We start from the raw sequence: 24,398 nt of genomic DNA on the forward strand, positions 1-24,398 counted from the left end.
CAAGATTATTTCCAAAAGATTATAAGTATTAATTCTCCTAGGCTTGTGATTTTGTTATGCCTTCCATGCATGATATCTGACTGCTTCTAACCCTTCCACTTTTTTCAGGCAATTTGAATGCTTGCACTTTTCATCCCTCTCTCTCTCTCTGTCTCTCTCTCTCTCTCTCTATATATATATATATATATATATATATGTATAGTATCTCTTAGTGTAAAAAGTTAACGGTACAGCAGCTAGCTCTATTTAACAGTCTATTTTGCTTGTGTCTAGCATCCTTGCCCGAGCATTTTTCAGCAGTTTTTCAATAACAATCATTTTTGGAGTCAATGCACTAAATAGATCCTAATTTATACCCATCCTTTTTTCCAAGTAACTAATATACCACTTGAGTCCTCTACCACCGATGAACGCACAGCTCCTTTGGGTAATGCTACATTATTTCAGTATGTTCTAGCTACTTTAGAAATAGAAGCATGCAATTAGAAAATGTTTCTGAATATCACAAGAGAAATGTAATTGTAGTAAATACTTAAAATACATTACCATTTTTCTAGAATGTGTGATTTTTACATCATGACTGTGTTATATAGGGGACTTTTTTCTCTTTAATTCTTTTGAATTAAACTGTATTTTGAATTAACTGTATTTTGTATTCATAATTTATTAAAAAGCAGTAAGTTTTATGCCTTTTTTATTACTGATAAGTAATGGGACAGTTTGCAGAACATAAGTGCATTTCCAGTCAGCATGGATCAGGAGTAAGTGTATTTACCGCTATAAAATAGTGGGTATACACATAAAAAACTGTTGCTGTATAATTTTGCACATTTACCATTTGCTTCAGTCGTCAGATTATAATTTTTTTCTATTTATGTTGCTTTACAAATTGCTATTAGTTGTTGTAAGAGAATCATATGATGTACAAGCTGAGTCATCAGTCATTGCAACATTGGAACCTGTCCATACTGTGGATCTTCCAAGGGATATTTTGGGTAATATCCACCACTTGATCTCTTTCTCTACTACTACTTAGTATATTATTTTACAGAATGTTCAGGTTTTCAGACAATTTTGATTTCTGTGTGCAATAGCAGTATCTTTTATCAGGCAGATAGAGCTGTGAGATGAGATTTGTTTTTGACTGTGAATAATAATATTTCATTAATCAATGTTTAAGGAAAGGTTGACCTTTATTACTTTTCCAATGATTTTGCCATATTGAGTAGATCAGGTCTACAATGCATTGTTAAACATATTTATATAACTGTCCCTTTTGAAACATCAGGTTTCATAAGATTCATATACAGGCAGTCCCCGGGTTACATACAAGATAGGGTCTGTAGGTTTGTTCTTAAGTTGAATTTGTATGTAAGTCGGAACTGTATATTTTATCATTGTAATCCCACCCAGAACTTTTTTGGTCTCTGTGACAATTGGATTTTAAAAATGTTGTGTTGTCCTAAGAATCAATATTAACACTAAAACTTCATTACAGACACATTGATAACTGTTACAGCTGTTTATTGTAGCCTAGGACTAAAGTACAATAAATTACCAATATCCAGAGGTCCGTTTGTAACTAGGGGTAGTATGTAAGTCGAGTGTTCTTAAGTAGGGGACCGCCTGTATATTCAAGAAGAACTTAAAGAAATTGTACCAAGGACAGGGTATCTTAGGATAAGGGATAACAATGTGATCAGTGATTGTCCAACTGCAGAGACCCCACCATTCACAAAAATGTCCTACCAGTGATTACAAGAAAGGGGGCCTGTCCTTGTTAAACATATTTATATAACTGTCCCTTTTGAAACATCAGGTTTCATATGATTCATATGATATATATTCAAGAAGAACTTAAAGGAATTGTACCAAGGACAGGGTATCGTAGGATAAGGCAGTGATGGCTAAACTATGGCACTGGTGCCAGAGGTGGCACTCGGAGCCCTTTCTGTGGGCACTCAGGCCATCACCAGAGATGACTCCAGGTATCTTCCTGCAGTCCCAGACAGACCAGGACTTGCTGTGCACAGAGTTATCTTAAAGTGACAGCTGTACCTGGGACTATTTTCTGCTTTATTGGTGTCCTCAGGTTGCTGGTATCAATGAAAACTGTGACAGAGAAGGGAGTATAAGAAATTAATTTAAATTAAAATAAGTGATTACAAGAAAGGGGGCCTGTCCTCGATAATTTAATGAAATGTCCGCGCCCAGCCACTCCATTCACTAATTGCCAAGAATGGCCAAGACAGCTATCTCAGATGTCTCTTTCACTGTCTATACTACTCCACAATTTCGGACGCTAACATAGCATTGAATTATGTGGCAGGATGCATTCTCGTCTGCCATTCATTCAACTGATAAGAACAATATATCTTTTCTTGTGTTTATTGGGGGTTTATTCTTATGATTGGTGGGGGGTCCCAGAAGTCAGACCCCTACCAATCACATTATTATCCCTTATGTTATGGATAGGGGTTCACAATCCAGCTAGGTACAACTCCTTTTAAACAAACCCAAAAAGCACAAATAATTTCAATATGGTGGAAAGCTTAATAATCATATTTCAATCCTGCATAGCTGAAACCACAAAGTTTCCTTAGCTTTGTTCCCATTATGTTTAAATCCATTAACCATCCATATTTTTATGTGTTTCCCAGAGCTGAAATTAGATCTTGTCTTGCTGCATAATATTGTCTCTTTTATTCACAAATTACTCCAAATGTAGCTTGGAAGAAAACATTGTTAACTTCTTGTGTGTATATAAAGATGTTATAATTTATACATTTGGATTTCATTTGTTAACATAAACTGCCATATTATTTAACTGATAATTAGAAATTTCCCACAAGTATATTTTGTCCCTATGCCAAAGTAAATCCAACTATTATGATTTTATCTCTTTCTAATCTTTTATTCTCCAGAGATAGTCACTTCTTGTAAGCACAAAAGCAAAACACACCAAATGTAGACATATTACACATCTACTTTCATGAAGATAATATACAGGAAGTATAGGATAGTACGTACAGGATAGGTTCTGTAGGTTTGTTCTTAAGTTGAATTTGTATGTAAGTCGGAACCGTTTATTTTATCATTGTAACCCCAGCTAAATTTTTTGGGTCTCTGCGACCATTGGATTTTAAAAATGTTGGTTTGTCATAAGAACCAGGATTATCAATACAGCCTAATTACAGACACCTGTGATAACTGTTATAGCTGTTTATTGTAGCGTAAGGCTGAAGTACAGTAAATTACCAACATCCAGAGGGCCATTTGTAACTAGGGGGTCGTCTGTAAGTCGGGTGTTCTTAAGTAGGGGACAGTTTGTATGTATTTACTAAACATAATTTATACAAAATCACCAAAACGACGAAGGTGCAATATTGGTGCTGCTCCCCACAGCTTGAGCATCACATCAGCAGATTATTCATAATCAAGTTCTTCTGACTCAGAAGAACATAAGTTCACTAAAGGTTGAATTAATTTTCCTTTACTCCCCTGTAGAAATACTGTAACCGATAGAACCCTATTCAGCATAATTCAACATATGGAAAGCAGGTGAAAAAGGGTGATAATGTTAGGAACCTTTGACTTTCAGAGTCCATATTAAAAAATAATTAATACTATTAGATAGAGAGAGAAAATAAACCATATGTGCAGTAGAGTAGGTAAATCATGTTAAAGCATGGCAGTTTATCTGCCATTGGTCACTTTTGCTTACTGTATATACTTGCCTTACTGCCCTAAATGTTCATAGTTCTAATATCACAGTTCGGCTCTATCTTGCACTGACGTTCAATTATATATGCACCCCATAATGCATATTCCATAAGCTTTTTACCGTAATGTTTCTTCTTTTTTGAGTTTTCCCTGGTTGATAAATAGCCAAGGGATTATGCATTTATGTACTCTACCCTAAAAATATAGCTATGTAAAATACGACCCTATAGTGACCACCATAAACGTTGTATTGGTGGGCATAAATGGGTTAAGAAAGCATATATTAACATATATGTAATTTAAAAAAAATAAAAAATACTCCATGTGAATAGTTACTCCTCCATGTGAACAGATACAAAAAATTCAGCAGTACTCCATGTAGTGAATGAGTGCTGCTCCATTCACTACATGGAGTGCTGCTGAATCCTTTAAATCCATATATGATTTAAAGGGGTTTTCTCATTTCAGCAAATAATTGATTTTGTTTGAATAATCATAAGTTATACAAATTTCCAATATTTATTCTGTATTAATTCCTCACATTTTTCTAGATCTTTGAAAGCTTCTATGTTAACTTCCAGTGGACATAAATCTGACCATGGTCACACAGGTGCACGGCTCGTTATATCACACAGCTCTGATTACTCTCTGTGATATAACGAGCCGTGCACCTGTGACCATGGTCAGATTTATGTCCACTGGAAGTTAACATTGCAGCTTTCTATGGAACAACAGTATGCAATAACATTAATTTGCTGCAGTGAGAATGTCCCTTTAGATACTTCTTGAAGCTAATGTTTCTCTGTTGGCTACATTTCAGGCTAACAGTTATGTACAAAGACATCAGTTCAGTAGTATTATAACAGACATGCTCAGTGATGTGATGCATGAGAAGAAGAGCTATTTTGCCTACTTTATCAGGAACCCCATACCAAAAATCTGTATCTCTTAGATGCTAAAACATTTGTAATTTGTTTGGTCACACAAAGAAAAATAAAGGGTACTGCATGTCTGCACTAGACTGGCTGGGTGTTTTTCTGAGATGTGCGTATGAGGTTTCAGTATATAAATGAATTTACCATTAGTGGCACATTATCAAATGTTCTCTTATATTCATGTATAGTTAAGCATTCTGTTCTATAGGAGCTGCATATTCTTCAGCATTGTGTGTGAAATATATATCTTCTACATAATGTTTTTTCTAAAACATGTAAAATTTCCTTTTAACAGTATCCCCTATAATCATACCAATTCCATATTCAAAGGAGCTCACCCCTCAGAAACCGGAATCAGTTCTTGGTAAATAAGGACGACTTCTTAAGCAATACACTGCAGAATAGAATTGCCTCCACATTGCGTATGTCTTGCTGCAGTAATCACAAAAAAAGCTTTTGCTATTTAGTACTAGTTAGTAGCTTTAAACTGAAGATTGCGTTATATCAAGATTATCTCCATTTCATAATGGTCTTTTACAAAGGTGTCACTTGAAGTTGCTGGGCTTCACTGTACCAGGTCCCTCAAACATGATTTAGATTTTAAAGTACTCATCTCCACATCTTATGGTCCCATAAGACCCCTGAGTTTGATCAGGCCCTATGCACTCCATCAAGTAATACCCCTGGTCTGTTAGCAATGCATGCTTGCAGTAGTGTATCTATGGGATGCTTTATGATGCTATGTTTTCTATCTTAGCCATTCTATAATCATAAATGTAAAATGGTGAAATTCTGATTATTTCTTTTAGTAAATGAAAGACTGGCTACTAACGTTCCTCAAGAAAGGATTATATCTGGTAAATTTGGTTTTAAACAGAGATATGTTGCCACTTTGCTATTAATTGTCTTCAATGACAATTATATAGATTATATAGAGCCTATATAGAGTTATAGGCTTATATGATTTTAAATATGTAGCAATTTCACTTAAATATCTTTAACTGATGTGTATAAGGGCTTTATAAGATATCTGTATGTATTTGCTCTAACTGCAGTTTTGTTTTATTAGTTTTGGGGATGATACTAGATATCAAAGCAATGAACATATTTTAATATGTTTTCCAATAGCATTGCTGTTATTTTGATGCTTTGACGGATTTGTTTTTAGCAGAAACCACACCAGTATTGCAGCAGACTACAATGTTGCCTCTCAGAACATACAGCACAGCTTATGGTAAAGGCATCAGTTGTACTTTTTAAAATTTTGCTTGACTGTGTGCTCTATACAGATTAGTGCATCTCAGTCACACTCCTTAGCTAGTCCTGACCAATCTCCATGTTGGGAGAAATGTTTACAATTGAATAGATCCCCCCATCTCCAAACACTACTGATCAGGATGGATTGTTTGTGCCCCTACGCCATACTGGCTAATTATTCTTTCACTTAAGAAAAGGTGTATAATTTACTAAATATTCATAGCATTGTCTTCAATTTGATCATCCTCAGCTTCTCATATTTATATATGGTAAATAAAGATACTTACTCCATTCCAAGTTCATGCAATAGTCTATGCCTTAGGACACTTGTAAAAAGAGGCGCAAAGCAAGAAACATGAGTTCTCTATAGGATCCCATTAGCTTTTAACTGTACTATATTTTTGTGTAAACCATCTTAAGATTTTCTTAGGATATGGTACAGCTGATTTTGGTATTTTATTATCGCTAAATACTTCCAATACTATACTTCCTTTGTATTTTTTAATGATTGGTTGGGGTTCAATTACAAACAGGATAAGGAAACGGAATAGGTTTACTTTTGTTTATACAGTGGGTAGAATATTGTAGTTTTCTTGTATATAAAATGGTATCATACGCCAATCTTTTTTCATATGTAGGTATCTGTACTGATATAATCATATTTTATTCTAATCTAGTTTTGATTTTTTTACCAGAAGAGCATCCAGTAGCCACCGATGTACCACTAGTGATCCCTCTCTTCCATTCTAAAATATACTTGACAACATTAGGTAAAAACAACCACTGTATGGATATTTTCAAGTTAAATGGGTTGACCCACAACATACAATTATTACCTATTCACAGAATAGAGGATAATATTCTGATTGCTGGAGGTTACATATCAATTGAGCTGCAGGTGCTACATGTTCTATGTTGACACCTCATTCACCTCTATGTGGAGGTCTGAAATAACTAAGTTTCAGGACTCCTAAGGAGGCTGGATGGGAAATGCATGTCAGAGTGCTGTAGTGGTGGTCTCTACTTCTGGCAATATACAGGGCTCCAGTAGAAATTATTCCTTTACTATTGGGTTTTTTAGATGGTTTTAAGTCTTGATGGCCACGTGTATATTAACTTTTCATAAAAATCATTGTGATGGTTACTGAAATTTGTCTGCAAGTTTTATTGGGACTGTGATGATTCACATTAAAATAAATGGATGGACAATATGCATGTATGACCTACTGCGCCATTCATATCACACATCAGATGCACAAACTGATGAATTTGGAAGTCCAAGCAGTGCTCAAACATCCGTTGTCAGACGCCTTCTCTTTTCTTGTAGAAATGGGATATGTTTGTGTAGTTGGAAAACACTTTTAAACCTTTCAGTCACAATAACATATGAGAAGTTCTGGTGAACAAAAGTGTGTAAAAGTGTGTAAAAGGTGACCAGATTGAAATTATTTGATCAGATATTAGTAGGTCCTATATCTGCAATAACTTTGTATATAGACATCTATTTGTTTAACCTACTATTACAAAAATGTAATGTACAGTGTTGGCCAATGTTGGGCTACTCTGTTTTTTGTGGATTCAAAAATGTAAATAATAACACTTCTGTAAATATTTTTTAGCTGCAGATGAGAAGCAGCCTTTTTATGTTCCCACTAAAATGCCCTCCTTGGAAAAGTCAGAGACTAAGTATGGTAAATAATATTGAAATATCTTTTTGGGGATTTAGCTTTTATTCCAGCAAAATTTTCAAGGACACATCTTGAAGAATACTTCTGTATTCTCTATGGCAGTGGTGGCGAACCTATGGCACGGGTGCCAGAGGTGGCACTCACAGCCCTTTCTGTGGGCACCCAGCACAGAATTTACCAGTTAGGACTCAAGGCTTCTTCCTGCAGTCCAAGACAGCCCAGGACGTGCCACGCTCAGTGCTATTTTAAAGTGACACCTACTTGGCTACCAGGACTACAGGAGAGGCCAGAAGGTGTTCACATAATTGGAGCTCCAGTTTCCTCTTCAGGTGACCCTGGAGGGGAATCTGCAATCCAAATGTCTCCTGCTTTCTATTGTATTAGTGTCCTCTGGACGCCAATACGATTGAAACTTGTGATACAGCAGATATCAATAGGTTACTGCTCAAATTGTGGGTTTTGGTTTTAGTTTGGGCGCTCTGTATCTAAAAGGTTCGCCATCACTGCTCTAAGGGATCATTAACAATATGTGGTTTTATATGATAAACAAAAAATGTATTTACAGCATAAAAGATCTATTTTTTTAATTTTGGGTAGTAGTTAGAAAAAAACGAAGAAATAAAATAAGTAGATACTTTTTACCTTTTTCATAATTTGACCCCATTACAGCTTATGACTTGTGACCTTAAAATCATAACATTTTAATACCATAAATTAAAAGTCCAGCAATACATGCTTTCCTAATAATTCACTCACAAAATCGGTCTCAGTAGCTGTAGACAGAACATAATCCTTCCTACTCATCACTTTACATTCCAAGTAATGAAAAACATAGAATGCAGAAAGTGAAGGGTGAGCCTTTGAGTTTTGGAAGAATAGAAGAATATATGATTACAATATTTTTTGTTCTTCACAGACCTTATGGTTCAGTGGGTTCTATTGAAGCAGGCTTGTCCATGTAGAAAGGCATAGCAATTATCTAACCCAATATTGACATTAGTACTAGAAATCTTTAATATGGTTAACAATAGTACTGAAGCTGTCAAATAAAATACTGTCCGGAGCAAAATACATGCAATATAAAAAATATTTTTAATTAAATATCTTGTTTTTTATGTATACTGGCCATTTATTATTACAGTGAAGTAAAAAAAACAATATTTTATACTATTTCTCAGAAAAATGTTATGTTTTCCAGCTACAACAAGAAAATATGTGCCTAATAGGCAAAGCACCCTGCCCACCCCCTTGCGAACAAAACCAGCCTTGGGTAAAGCTTGCTAGTTTGTAGCTCTCTTACCATTTCATATTGGCTTTATTCAGCATTGCTTTGCTCTGTGACTACACAGACCAGTCCATCTCACTGTCTACAAATGCTGCCACATCCATTGCAGCAGTAGCAGCATCCGCCTTGTCACCATTCAATCACCCTGGCTATATCTATGACAAATAGGTATTCTGATATGACAATTACAATTTCCTTTGCTTCTTTCTGAGAAATAAGGGAGTGGAAAAATTGTACATTGGTGTCTTCAAGAAGAATACCTATACTTGAAAGAAATCGATTGCTCATTTAGCTTCCACGTATTGTGCTTCTAAATGTTTTGAGGCAGAGATATCAAACTTATATTCTTGATATTGTGTTTTTAATATACTTTATTAAAAAATTATTCTAAGGCTTCTTTCACACGACCATTGTGGGAACATATATATTGCCTCAAGATTGTTCTATCTTCCCCCGTGTGCACAGCTGTGCGCTAGGCATTCAAAAGGAGAAAGGAGGGGTGCGCAGCGCTCACCCCTTCTCCTCTCCAACGTGTGTGTCCAATATGCCCACCCGGCTACTGCCAGTCAGGTATACGTTTGTGTTTATGTAACCTTAGGCTGCATTCACACACCCATTTGGGGGATGTATGTTCGGCCGCACATGTGGCACCATACCGCTCCATACATGGGGAAAAGATTGGAAATGTCAAATTATTCCCCCTGTTATGGTGCCATGCACCATGCATCGCTATGGATAGGGGTTCACTCCTCCTCCTCTCCATGCAGCAAACGTATGCCCGCCGGGCATACGTTCGTTTGCATGTAGCGTCAGTTTGTAAAGAAACAGACTGCAAAGAGCCCCTTAGTTACAATGTTACTTCTAAGTTGCTATGGCAAATCTCCCTACAGGATTGAAGGCAGATGTCTCTTTCCTCTCCTGTTTGTTACACAGCTGTTAGTTTCAAAGCTTCCTGCTCTCTCCTTGACTGGCTGTAGTAAGCTTTGAACAATATATTCAAGGTGCATACAGTATATCACATTCATGTGTGGAGCATGGAGGAGAATCTGGATAACTTCATGTTGGATAGACTTTTAATATATTCAAATATGAAGCTGAAAGGAAAGGGGTTAATCCTCGCTGCTACAGCTGTTTAAACACACAGGGAGATTAGATGTGAGCTAATACAGGCTCCATAGACACACACTGTACAGGCTGGAATATAGATCCCTATGGCAGTGAGTAACTTTTTTTCACAAAATGAGCAGAATTTGTTAATGAGGTATATAAGAAAAGTGTTCATAACATCCTCTCCTTCCCCCACATAATATAATAAAATTATCTCAAATTACGATTACGCTTTAACATTCAAGCAATAAACCAATGGAGCTTCTAAAATTAATTTAGAAAGGAGTAACCCCACTGAAGGAACTGCTATTGAAGTGTTACAGGTGTAATACATTTTATTGGTTCCGAACAAAAGAATAAAATTTGTTATACTTACTATTATTTTGATATATCTGCCTCAACATATTCACTACATTCTTAAGCATGTGGCATGTGCCATCATCTGTGTAAAAGGTTACATGTTTATTTTTGGAATTTTTCTGAATTTACAGGAGATAACCATGTTCATTCAACATATGAAAGTATTGCTAGGACTGAAGTACCTCAGTCTGTATCCGGTATATTTCTGCATTTTACAATTTCATAATATCTTAAATTCTTCTTTGAGTCAGCCATTACCTTTTTTTCCCACAATAAACATAAAACATGCACACCATTATTTTAAATTCCCCTAGTTGTATTATCTATATATTGTTGTTGTGTGTTTTTGCTACAATACGTTATCTAGGTTTCTAATACGTTTTCAGATTCTGAACTACTAGTCCCCGGCTCCTAATATACCTATGCTGATACCTATACTATACCTATAATATACCTTAGTATGCTGATTTTAGAGGAATATCTGTTGGAGGAATATCTGTCAGCTAGATTTAAGAGAAGTGGATTAGCATGGTACATGACTACAAAAAGTAGCAACTCATGGCTTTCTTAATGTTGTTTAAAGTATAAAGTATATAGTATTAATATGAGGCTTGTGCTAAATTTCTATTATACTATTTATCAGCTAGGTTTGATATTTCTTCAGCTACTATGACTGAAAAGCGTCCAGCCAAACAAAGAACATGGCCTCCTCGTACACCCAAAAAAACAACCACTGGTAACGCTTGGTAGTTTGCAGTGCTGTACTTTCATTGCATAATGGTATTAGATATCCTGCAGTATGCGGTATATCTTTATGCTTAAATTCACCGAATCTAACCTAAATTACAATCCATCCAGCATGATGGCTGTCACGCAACTCTTTTTCAGAAGCAATCACTGTATGGCTACTTAGTAAATGTTTCTCTGTCTGTTAGAATTAGTTATTCTTTTATGAATTTTGACTATACTTAAGTATGTTCACAAGGATACTTCCATGCTAATTTTGCCTCAACACATTGCGTGACTTTGAATCAGAGATATCAAAGATTAGCTTAGTGATACATTGGGGACATGTATTAATGTATCAGTTTTTAGACCAATGTTGAGTAAAGACAGTTCTCTGCTGCACCAGGTGTGACTGGTGAGATGTGCTGGTTTTTCTTTGGTCTAATTTGTTACACCAAAATAATTAATTTTCTATCACACTGGCAGTTTTCTATTGCAAACATTCCCCCTGTTACCGAGGTCATGTCCCCTTTTGGATAAGTCGTAAAACTACCCAAAAATGGTCAATAAATATGTTGAACAGCATTTCATGTGCAAATTATTCCAGTCTTCTATAACTTTGATACATCTGTCTCAAAGAATTCCAAAATGGTCATTTTATGTTCTTTCCAATGGTAGCATATACCCCACTTAATCATTTCAGGGGAAGATTAAATGTTTTGGAACTTTTTCTTACAGCATCCATAGAAGGTCAGCAAATTTATACTACATTTGAAAGTATGACTAGGACGGATGTACCACTTTCTGTATCTGGTATAGTTCACTTTGCCTTTTCAGAACATAAATTTCATGTTGTAGGTTATATATTAAGCATTCGTAAGTTGAAATGATCCAAAACCAGAAGTGGGTTCAAGACAAAGCTTAAAAATACTGATAAAGAATACTGTCATGTAAATATGGCCTTAGCCAATGTTATTAGAAAAGCACATGTAGGCATCAATTTATTGGGGTGATCTATAACCACGTTGTCTAGTTTCATTTACTACTTTTTGAGACTTATTTGTCTCATTTGAAACTGGGACAAATAAGTCTCAACTAGGACAGATATGGGACAAATGTGTTATGTGTTTCAACTATATATATGTATTTGTGTGTGTGATATTGATCAACAAGATTTGGTGTGTTGCAGCTGCTACAGCTCAAATTTTACCAGTCTTCCTCCTTACTCACGATCTAAGATAACCACGTTTAGTCTCATTAGTTTAGAATCCAGGAACAGCCACCTTCTGTCAGGTAGGCAGTCCATGACTAAATATCTATTATTTATTAATCTATAAATATAAATAGTAACAATATTATTGCCACTTTTAATGACACTAACAGATCAAGAACTCCATAATCAGTGGAGTAACTCCTATAGAGAAAATAGAGAGTAGGAGATAATGGAGGTGGTGATCGGTCCTCTATAAGAATACTTCTACACAAGGAAACCTAGATGCATTCATACATTATGCGACTGGAAACTTTACCTCATGTTTTTAGTAATGTGTGTGTGTGTAAGGCTGTTAGGAAATTCCCCAATAAATATATTTATTAAATGTCCTGTACCACTTTCTTGAAATGTAAAGAAAAGCCCCAGGTTCGGAAACATCTTTTACGTCATAAGCTGCCATTTTATCCATATAATGATTTATAATATAATAGATTGAGCATCATGGGATCTCTAACTGTCCATGAAAAATCACCATTCCATGATCTTAAGCTTGTATGCATGAATACTATAATAAGGTTGTGATAGGGTGAATGGTCATGGACAGTTATGTCATATTGTGCCCTCCACACTTACATACACATTACAAAATGCATGAAGAAAAGTGCATGTAAGATTAAACTTAACAAAAAAATCTGTTGCTGATTAAATACATGCAAAAACAATGATTGGAGACTATATTTGACATTAATTTTTCACTTTACATTTGACAGTCTCAATCATAAGCAGCTGGATTTTTTTGATGACATATAGCAAAAAATTCCTTATCGCCACAGCCAGTGTGTGGCCTTTATGACACTGCAATTTGTAACTTTTACATTTTCGATTGGGGTATGAGAGAATCTTTTTGGTTGTATTTTTAAAGCTACATTTTTGAGGGGGGGAAGTTAGTTTTCTGTTTGAGGATTTTTTTAAGATATTGGTACCACTGGTATCAGTTACAAATGAGTTCCATTTGGCTCCAAAAATGTTACACCTACATTTAAAGACAGACATGGGGGAAGACTTATCTTTTGAGCAGTTTGCTTTTTGCGCATCACAACTCGTAGTGCATAGCTGTTGAATGGATTTGCTTTATTTATCTGAGGATCGAGCTGTAGGCTAAAGTTAATTCTATTGGCCATCTAAAGTCGCAAAAAAGTGTGCAAAAGTTTACCTGATCTCAAGTGGCAAACTTGGCAGGAAGTCCAATTTAACACAAGAAAAATTCCACCTGTGACAAAGTAGACTAAGAAACAAGACATAAAAAGTAACTGGACTGACAGGAAAACTGGAAAGAGAAATGATAAATCTCCCCCAGAGTAAAATATACCTAATGTATTACCAGCTTATATCACATCCCCTGATAAAACTGACACATCTCTAGAGGCCCATGTATCCATGGTGCCGTACATTCAATAAAGGGTTCACATATATTAAAGAGATAGATTTTTGTATAGCTGGCTGGTGGGGTTTAAAAAAACAACTTTTACTAACATTTCTACCTGCCCCACATACTTGAGGCATGACCCATCACTGCTGACAACAGCCCTGCACCTACTGCTGCCTGAAACTAATGCTGTAGTAGGCATGTCACAGTGGTCAGAGCAGTGAGAGATATAAACCATTATTTTCACTCACCCCCTTGCCCCAGCCTGGACAACTCCTTAAAAAGGAAAACAGGTGCAATTACCAAAAATCTAAAATGATTGTGATCTGGAATAAGTGGTGGTAGACCCTGCATTTCTATAATGTGTGACTTTTTTTCTTCCACAAAAGGCGCACAAAGCCTTTAAATTGATTCCTCCATGTCAACAGGCTCCAGATATGCAAGTCCAACACACTTACTATGTTCTCTTTAATATTTTCCTCATATCTACAAAATGTTCTTCAGCTTATTCTTTATTTGAATGGTAGCAACGGGATGACATATTTCTTGTGATATATAGTCTTTGTTTTACATTTATGTACAGGCAATTCCCGGGTTACATACATAATAGGTTCTGTAGGTTTGTTCTTAAGTTGAATTTGTATGTAAGTCGGAACTATATATTTTATAATTGTAACTCCAGACAATTTTTTTTCTTGTCACTGTGACAATTGGATTTTAAAAATGTTGGATTGTCACAAGAAACAGAATTAACAATAAAGCTTCATTACAGACACCTTTGGTAACTGTTATAGCTGATCATTGTAGCCTAGGGCTAAAGTACAGTAAATTAACAACATCAAGAGGGTTGTTTGTAAGTAGGGCTAGTCTGTAAGTCGGATGTTCTTAAGTAGGGAACGCCTGTATTGGAGAATAATGCTATACAGGAAGTCCCCGGGTTACATACAAGATAGGGTCTGTATGTTTGTTCTTAAGTTGAGTTTGTATGTAAGTTGGAACTGTATATTTTATCATTGTAATCCCAGCCAGAACTTTTTTGGTCTCTGTGACAATTGGATTTTAAAAATGTTGGGTTGTCATAAGAATCAATATTAACACTAAAGCTTCATTACAGACACATTTGATAACTGTTACAGCTGTTTATTGTAGCCTGGGACTAAAGTACAAGAAATTACCAATATCCAGAGGTCCGTTTGTAACTATGGGTCGTATGTAAGTCGAGTGTTCTTAAGTAGGGGACCGCCTGTAATAAGTTGTTTTAAAACTCCTTCAGCTGCTGCAAGCCAAATTATCTCAGTCAAACAAAGTACCCCATACACCAACACTCGTAGAAAAGCAACCCTGGGTAATAATTATGTTCCTTTTACATATCTTGCTGATTAAAATGAAGTTATCCACCCATCATAAAACCAGAATAAAATCCACCAACGGCATAACATAAACCACTATTTCTGCCACACTACTCTTTATCATTGCCATTTTCTGTATGGCCAATGCTCTATGCAGACAATCGTACACTGGTGTCTTCCAGAAGAATACTATGGAAGCCAGTATTGCTTTTTTGCTTCCACATATTGTACTTTGAGGCAGATGAAACTTGTTTTTTAGTGCAGTTATTCTTCGCAATGTCAGCTAAAGGTAGACTAAGAAACAAGACAAAAAAGTAACTGGACTGACAGGAAAACTGGAAAGAGAAATGATCAGGGCCGGATTAAAGGAGGGGCTCCCGGGGCTTGAGCCCCGGGGCCCCCACCACTTTCACTTTTAAAGGGGCCCCCACCAGTTTCTGACTGAGGCTGGCAGGTTATATACTACAGGAGCTGAAAGGCTATATACGGAGGCTGGCAGGCTGTATGCTACGGGGGCTGGCTAGATACTTCCTAAAACATTGTTGGAAGGGCCCCCACCAGTTTGCGCCCAGGGGCCCCCACCACCCTTGATCCGGCCCTGGAAATGATAAATCTCCCCCAGAGTAAAACATGCCTAATGTATTACCAGCTAATATCACATCCCTTAATAAAATTGATGTGAATATGTGTCTAAAATATATCTAGTTAATGCCATTAGTAATACTGGAATAACATGTAAAACTGCAATTATAAAAACTTGCTGACTTTGAGGTTCCATTAAAAACATCTATAAAAGTTTATACTTTAAAGCACCTGCCTGAAAAGATTCTATAGGGGAGATTTATCATAAGCCTCATTTCCCACAGCTGTTTATAAAATTAAAGCCTGAGCTCTGATTGGTTTCCATGGGCAACTGGAACAGTTTTACATCAGAAACGTGATGATAAATGTCCCCCTATACATTTATTTCACATTCTTTTGAAGAACAAACATGTGCTCTGTGATTATTTTTGGGTGGCTTGATTTTTAAGTTTTTGGCATTTCTCTTTCAGCATTTACTGGAGGTGTGCATACTGCCACAACACAGAGCAGTATTGTTAGGACTGAAGCACCATATATTATACGTGGTATAATCATTTTTACATAACATTTTGCAATTTCAAGTCTATTATTAACTGCATCTATAGGAAAATTTTCATTTATTATTTACGGTACTTAAATGGCTAGATCTGTTGTTCAATACATCAATAATTGCAAGAGTTTGAGAACTTTTTTCTACCTTTCTCACACAGCTGTGTGAGTATTTTAATACTATTTTAGACAGCTCAGATGTTGTAAATGTATAGTATTAAATAGTTGCCCTCTGTTCATTCTTTAGGACAGTGATGGCTAACCTATGGCACGGGTGCCAGAGGTTGCACTCGGAGCCCTTTCTGTGGGCACCCGGGCCATCACCAGAAGACTCCAGGTATCTTCCTGCAGTCGCAGACAGCCCAGGACTTGCTATGCACAGTGACAGCTATACCTGGGACTATTTTAAATTAAATTTCTGTGTTGGCACTTTCGGATAAATAAGGAGGTCTTTGTTGTAGTTTGGGCACTCGGTCTCCAAAAGGTTTGCCATCACTGCTTTAGGATATCTAAAATGCTACACCATTGTATACTCAAAGTTGTGGGCAATTTAAAGGAAAACAAATCAAGCATGATAAACCAGGGGCACTTACTCTTAGAAGCAGGCATTGTGACTGTGGTAATTTTCTTAAATTTGTTATCCATTAAATTATGCTATTGAAACCGATTGGCTCTGTGTGCGTAACCACTGCCGCTCAATGCTTCACAAGCTGTAATACTGTGCAGGCTCACTTCCTCCTCCCACCTTACAGAAGGTAGAGGCAGTTTAACAGCCTGCGAAGCAGAGCATTCAGGTTGTCTAGTAATGACTCCTAGAGCTCTTCTGGCTGCTCAGCATAATTTTAAAAGTTTATTTTAGAAAGAGAGAGGCCATGGGGAACACATATAAGAAGATTATCCTAGTCTGAATCAATTATTAGCAACCCCTGTTTTATCAGGTTTGATTCTGATGGTACATTTACTTTAAGTTACTACCTAAAGACAAATCATGTAAAACTAGATTCTTTTGCCAGGCTTTTTGGTTAGCAGATGGCATCTAGTGTCACCACCCAGTCCCTAAATTAAATGTATGTAGTTGCTTTGCATGATGAAGTTTTTGCTGGTCTAATGCGATTGATGGAGTAAAGCAGCTGGTACTATGTACAATTTGCAGAATGAAGGATGGTAATCATAAGATTATGATGATTTTTTTTACTTTCTAGATCATGCAAAGATGTATTTCTAATCATATTTTGTCAGGTTGCATAGCTAATATTTCATTCTTCTGAATCCGTACCTTGTCACTTTTAGCATTTCTTTTACAGTATAATTCATGTTCCTGAGTCTATTTTGCTTCCTTTTTCTACCTCATAAATTAATTATTCTCTCATTCTTCTCTAAATCTTTAATTTTACTACCTGGAAGCTAAAGGTGAACTGTAATCTTTCTTCCAGTTCCTAACAAAACTGCATCATTTCAACCAAAGCCTCTCCCTAGTACTGAAGCCCCAAATGAGGAAGCTGGTAAAATCATTAGCTCTTTTAATAAGTGATATTTGAGTTTCTATGACAGAATTATTCCCTCCTCTAACTGTGTCTGTTTCTTCTTTGTTTAAATTTGACCTCAGACAGCACTGAGCCAGAATCTGAAATAAACACAACTGAAGCAACACACACGTCTGAACCAGAAACATTTACCTTAGGTAATAATTCAGTGTAATAGTTAACTCTATTTTAGTTGATCCAAGCTCTTTTCATTTAGTTGGGGAAATAATGCATCTGCAGGTTTGAAGGGGTTTTCTGGCCCAGGTTTCAGCTTCTATATAAAATTTTAAATATATATACGGTACTCTGTCATGTAGATGCAATGATGACTCTCTGCCCTCTGAAGCTGGTTCTATTGTACATGTATGTTACCATAAATTGTACAGGACCACTGTGGCTTACAGTTGGCTCAGTCATTATATACACAAAGTATGTGAAGCCGCAGAGACTGGAGAATGGGCGCTGGAACCAGAGGGTAATATAAGATTCTCCTTTATCTTTTTATACAAAAGCAGACTGCTGAAATACCTGAAAAACGCTTTACACAAAATTTGTTATACAATGGGGGACATTTGTCCTATGTTGACTTGTTTTTCTTTTTTCTTTTTGAACATTTATTGTTTTTTGCCCATTGATTTACGCATTGATTTCTGCATATTTGCACTTTTTTGGAGCTATGTATGTGTCTGTTACAGTGCTCCTAACGTATCTTTTCAAGACATGTTTTCTTTGATTTCACACCCTATTTTTGAGCAAATTAGAGACTTTTTAGGCGCATATCGAAGTACAACTGAAACTGACCCACAGTTACCTCCATACATGTTTTAAAATGCACCTAAAAAGTTGCAAAAAAAAAAAAAATGTGCAAACTCACACCACCATAAAAAGACGTTCTTTTATATGTCAGACTGAGACAACTTTGAAAAATGGCAGCAGAAATGCAATGATACATGTAGCCCAATATGTGGGTCTATACTGTAAATTGTAACTGGACAAAACTTAAAAGTCACTTTCTACCTTAAATGACTGTATGTTTCTGTAAAATCTGTTAAAGTTTGACTGACAACCACCTTTCTCGATATTGCTGGCCTCTGCTTAAGCCAGTACAAGATCAATACTTGTGAGCACCAATATGAAGAGCACCAACAAGCATTACATAGCATGAAAGGTGTTTCTTAATAAAATTGCACACAATTGGTGGTCTGGCCCAGATATTAGCTAATAAAAAGACAAAGGGGGTCTATGGAATTACACCTCTCTTAAGCCAAACTTTGAAGGAATGCAGATCCATAAGTTCACATAAAAGATGATCTTTCAGTTTGTGCCCAGATATTTTGGCAGAAGGTGCAACTAGCAGCAATGTGTATTTCTAGATCACTATAAATATCTATATCTATAATCAGGGCCGGTTCTAGGCAAAGTGGGGCCCTGGGCAAAACTAAAAGTGGGGCCCCAAAATAAAACTATTTTATGACCAGTCACAGTCAGCAAGAGGCTCCTTTAGTATGGTAAAACAAACTGTAATATGGGAGAATTTTATAGGAGATAGATAAATGATAGGGAGATTTATGGGCAGCATGGTGGCTCTGTGATTAGCACTACAGCCTTGCAGCGCTGGTCAACATCTGCAAAGATTTTGTATGCGTGTGTCTGCGTGGGTTTCCTCTGGGTCCTCCGGTTTCCTCCCACACTCCAAAAAATTACTGGTAGGTTGATTAGACTGTGAGGCCCATTGGGGAGAGGGACCGATATTTTCTGAAAGCAGACACTTGCCCCATTTTCAAAATTGCATCAAAAATTTTATAGACATAGGCGCCTTCATGCAATTTTGATTCAAATTGAAACATTTTATTAAAAATACTTAAAATTTGACTTTGCTGGCAAAAAATTTGATCCAAACAGAAAATGCCTATTGATATGTTCACATAAATAAATCCACATAATATCACTAAAACTGTAATAACTAGATATCTGCTTTTCAGCTAGACATTTTTAGACAGTCACAACCTGCAAAATATATCAATAAAACAGAATAAAAAGTAAAAGCGCCATAAACCTATATCATTTTGAAAGCAGACAACCAGGCGATGCATTTGGCAATTAACATTCAAAATTTCCTCTAAAATATGTACAAATACAGAATACTTATATAAAGAAAATCTAGTTTCCTAAAACAGTATCACAAAATAAAAGGGAATAAGAGAGAAAGGGCCACATTTATCACTTTTGTGCGCCTAAGTGTAGTAGTTGCACCTAAATTCTGGCGCACTGTTTTCCAGAATTATCACAAGCTACAACCATCTGTTATAAGTTAATTTCCTGCCTCTTATTAATCACTTTACTTTAACATAGTTTAGGCGCAATTTTGACGCAATGTTAGATTCAGGCACTTACATGTGATCCTGCTACAAGCTCCTCTCTGCTTCTCCCACATCCCAGAATGAGAATGACCCTAACAGCAGCACCCAGGTGTGTGACACCCAGCACCCAGTGACCCCCTCAGCAGGGGCTTCTCCTGGAGGGGATCCCCCAGTGCTGATCTCCTGCTGCACCCCTGTAATTCTGCACAATATCCCCCTCAGACACACTGGTGATACTGTGCAGAATTACATGGGGGACACTTGTCAGTACTATGTGCAACATTCTGTAACGTTCTCTTCTCTCTTGCTTTGAGCTCAGGATTCTGCAGAATGTTATGTAAATAGAAGGTGATGAACTGTAAATAGAGTCTGCAGCTCCTGTCTGCAGAGTATCTCATATCTGTATTATATGTTCTAGTGTCTGCAGAGCATCTCATGTCTGTATTATATGTTCTAGTGTCTGCAGAGTATCTCATGTCTGTATTATATGTACTAGTGTCTGCAGTGTCTGGCTGATCTTTGCTGCTAGAAATGAGCTGTTCTGCAAAGGGGCTCAGTGCTTTCTTCTCAGTTAACGCCACCTTCGGGCTGGAGTGTTTTTGCGCCAGTTTTTGCGCCTAAATTAAAATGTGCAAATGATGAATATCATTAGGCACAGCAAAACATCTGGATTGCTAGGATAAATGAGGGAAAGCTGGGTATTTTTGCTGCGCAGCTAATTTGGCGTTTAGTCGCAAAAATGGCACAAAAATGGTGCACCTGCATGAAAAGGTTAAAAACAACAGAAAAAAACGATTGATACATGTGGCCCAAAGTGTGTTCTTAGATAGTTCTGCATAGAGAAGGGTTAAAACCATGAATGTTAGTTGATATTATCCCTTCTCAAAATGTAGTAACATATAAAGTGAATATTTCCATTATCTGTGAGGTGCAGCAGCTCCTGTGTGCAGCAAATGCTCCCTGCAGCCTGATGGCTAAGAATCTGGATTTGGGGGGGTTTAATTTCAGGGGGCTGTATCTCTGGCTCTGTGACACATAGAACCTTACTTCCTTTTTCCTATGAAAGAAGAGAGTCTCATCTTTTATATGCATCTAAATTTGTGTTTCTAAAATGTAGGAAAACGGAGATATTAACTGTTAAACTGCCATTGGGAGTGATTTTTATATATAAAAATGGCACCTGATATTCTCACTTTAAACCTGAATATCTCTGGATCCATGGCACCTAGAAACAAAATTCAACATTCATTTGAAAGAAGAGATTCTCCCCTTTCTCCCAGGGGCCCTGGGCAATTGCCACCTTTGCCTACCCATAGCGCCGGCCCTGTCTATAATAACAGCCTCTTCATACCACAATATATTAATCTTAGGATTAAATTGTTGCTTTGAACTTTCTACTTTATTGCCATAGAGATGTTAAGTTGAAACACAAAGTGGTCTATTTTACAGCTTCCCATGATAAAACAGTTGTTCAGAAGAATTTGTCAAGTTCCACACCAAAGACCACAACTGGTAAAATCAATTTCTTAATAAATTTCATGCAAGCATTCAGGACTGATATATATCAAGACAAATAGTGCAGCCAGAATGAACAGCTTCTAATATCTCATAGAGGGAGAAAATCATATCTGGATAACTTATGTTGGTTTTTATAATCTACTCTTATTATAAATATGATCTGCGCATTTCTATATTTTTCTCCTTTTATCACATGCTTTGTGTGAAAATGGCAGGGACATTAGAGTTGCAGGTAACTGAAAATAGGTACCTAAAATTGTCTTAAATTGCAATTGCATGAGAAAGCGGAGCAAAGTTCTTAGTATTAAATCATCCCTAACTTCCCAACAAAAGTTGCATAAATCAATAATAAAGGTGAACATAAGAAACGTTGTCCTATATATTTTCAAATAAAATGACATCTTCCTGAATGAAAGAATTTGTTTTGTATCTCAAGACTCATATTGCACTTGTCTAGAGAGGTAAGAATAACCAGAAGCAAATAATAGGAAGATGTTTTCTCACCCAAATTGTTTATTCTCATCAAGACAGTAAATTCACAGTGTGTGCTATCAGTAGGAGGCATCATAATAGCTAGTCTCCACCCACCAGCATTGAGACAACTAAGAATTAGAAATAGAGCCTGCAGAGGGAAAGACTAAAAGATGCTAAATGCATTCAAAGTTAGCTGATTGACTAGTGATGAGTAAAATAGTGAGGACAGGGGTGTAACTACAGCGGTAGCAGCAATACCATCTGCTATGGGGCCCGCAGTGTCCTGGGGTCCCCTCATCTGACATGAAACAATAAGGAATGGTGAATATGAACCATTATCTGCATAGAATGCTGCACATTGTACATAATATATATATAAAAGTGAAATCTTCTATAGTACACACCTTGTGAACTCAGTTATGAAATGTCGGGGGAGGGGACCGCACGACTAGGAATCTCTCCTCTTTAGATTCCTCTTCCTCCTATTTTGCCATATTTTGCTGTCTAATCCAGAAACTCGCAATTGTAGCTATTATTGGCTGGAGCCATGGTCAATGAGTTGTGGCCTATTGATCTTTTGGCAACTTAAATTTGGCTAAGAGGCCTGCTATATTTAATACCCCTATTAATACATTTTTTTATTGTTTAACCAAGAGTGTGTATTTATTTTTTATAATAGTTTTATTTTGTATTAAAAACTGTTATATCTATGAGATTGATTTAATTTTAAATGATAAATGACCTCCAAAGCATGCTAACTTTAACTTGCTTTAAATAATATAAGGAGTTATACTAGTCATATTGTAGATATATCCTCTGATAATTTGTGTGAGTAAATATATATTCCTGTACATATGCATAGGTATACTGAGATTCTTGTTTTCTGACTCTAGTCCATAAGACAACATCCAGGCCTTTTACCATTTTTACTTCCACCACTTCACAACGGACACAGCCAACACAGGGTAATTCATTTTTATTTAGCATGCAGAATTGTAGAAAAAACTTCTGCCTCCTTGGGCATTTCTTTCAAAAGGGCATCATACTGTTAGTGTTTTTAAACAGAAACATCACTTATTACCATATTCCTATATTAAATTTATTGTAGACTTAACTGTATTATGCATCGATAAATGATAGCAAGCTCTGTGTAGCTCAGCGGAATCTGTGAGCACTATATAAATAAAGAAATTATTATTATAGCTTAGTCTGGAAGATTGCTGTAGATTTATATGAATGTAATCCATCTGTTAATATTGTAGGGGAGAAATTATGTAATGTACTTACCTATATATTTTACCTTCATACAATAAATACTTAAAGTGAGCTTTTGAGAAATCTTAGAGCTTTCTTAGTAAACTATAACTGGGGTACTTATGCAAATTTTGTGTTCACTGTGCAAAGGAACCAGAGTATGCACCCCTATTGCCAGGTGCTAAAATAACTGGATACATAGAAAAATTAAATTTTATATTTAAATAACATATTGGGGTATATCTCTTAATAGGAATAAGTAAGATTGTGATTCGAAAACACATTCTGTACTGTGAATAGATTTAGTAAAAGGGATGCAGTTTAGCAGTATAGGGTATGGCAAGTTTATTTCCTGAATACAAAGACAGTATTGAAGGGTTTTAAGGAAATCCCCAAAAGTCCTAAAGGACAAGAGCAGGAATAGAATAAAAGTATTACCCTGCTTTTGCTCCCATTATCAGACCCCATTCATGTGAAACAAGTGTACCCTTCAAAACCTACAGAGGCCACTGATTGACTGCCACTTTCATGGAAAATGTCTTCAACTAAACTACCGTAATGTATTCAGAATATTAAATTTGCAGTTTGTATTGAATATGTACATACTACATATCTATTGTTGCATGTCACCACACAGTACTTTTTCTACTTAGCATCAGTGACATGGTACTCTACATACATTTGGCAGTATTGACAACCTAGAATTATTTTGCAGCATCAAAGAAAAGAACCGTGTCTCCTGTACAGCATAAAACTCCATTGCCAGAAAAGACACACCCCACAGCCGGTATTGTAATTACTCTTGTGTTCTACTGAAAGCTTTCGAAGGAGACTATATTTTAATAGTAAATGACAGGTTAATTATAATGTAGCAAGTGAAGTCTAACTTGCTACAATCCAATCCTGGCCTCATCTGAACTTTAAATATGAATTGAATGGAAGATAAATTGTTTGTACAGTCCTAGGCCTCATGCACATGACGGTTAAAATGTGTGGCCAGATCACAGCCTCCATAAAGATCTATGGCACTGGATCACTGTGTTGTAAGCACTGTGACCCGGCCTGGTGG

The 24,398-nt window shown here is 36.4% G+C and overlaps 1 protein-coding gene across 50 annotated transcripts in view; it reads left to right on the forward strand.

Annotated features, from left to right (window-relative positions):
- The window catches only part of ABI3BP (ABI family member 3 binding protein), a 206,967-nt gene that overhangs the window by 118,480 nt on the left and 64,089 nt on the right, over positions 1–24,398 (forward strand). For 18 of the 50 annotated variants that reach the window (XM_072135990.1, XM_072136015.1, XM_072136010.1 and 15 more), the window contains 17 exons: positions 374–427; positions 900–995; positions 4,954–5,022; positions 5,468–5,515; positions 5,827–5,892; positions 6,611–6,685; positions 7,535–7,606; positions 8,802–8,873; positions 10,487–10,552; positions 10,999–11,091; positions 11,820–11,894; positions 16,122–16,196; positions 17,634–17,702; positions 17,807–17,881; positions 21,533–21,595; positions 22,969–23,040; positions 24,045–24,116. In XM_072135990.1, coding sequence (XP_071992091.1) covers positions 374–427; positions 900–995; positions 4,954–5,022; positions 5,468–5,515; positions 5,827–5,892; positions 6,611–6,685; positions 7,535–7,606; positions 8,802–8,873; positions 10,487–10,552; positions 10,999–11,091; positions 11,820–11,894; positions 16,122–16,196; positions 17,634–17,702; positions 17,807–17,881; positions 21,533–21,595; positions 22,969–23,040; positions 24,045–24,116 — 1,212 coding nt within the window. The remainder of the gene's footprint in view (positions 1–373; positions 428–899; positions 996–4,953; positions 5,023–5,467; positions 5,516–5,826; positions 5,893–6,610; positions 6,686–7,534; positions 7,607–8,801; positions 8,874–10,486; positions 10,553–10,998; positions 11,092–11,819; positions 11,895–16,121; positions 16,197–17,633; positions 17,703–17,806; positions 17,882–21,532; positions 21,596–22,968; positions 23,041–24,044; positions 24,117–24,398) is intronic. The other 32 variants (XM_072136012.1, XM_072136028.1, XM_072136024.1 and 29 more) reach the window with 29 other exon arrangements.

This window comes from Engystomops pustulosus, chromosome 2 (genome assembly GCF_040894005.1).
Source record: "Engystomops pustulosus chromosome 2, aEngPut4.maternal, whole genome shotgun sequence".
NCBI classification, from domain to species: Eukaryota; Metazoa; Chordata; class Amphibia; order Anura; family Leptodactylidae; genus Engystomops; species Engystomops pustulosus.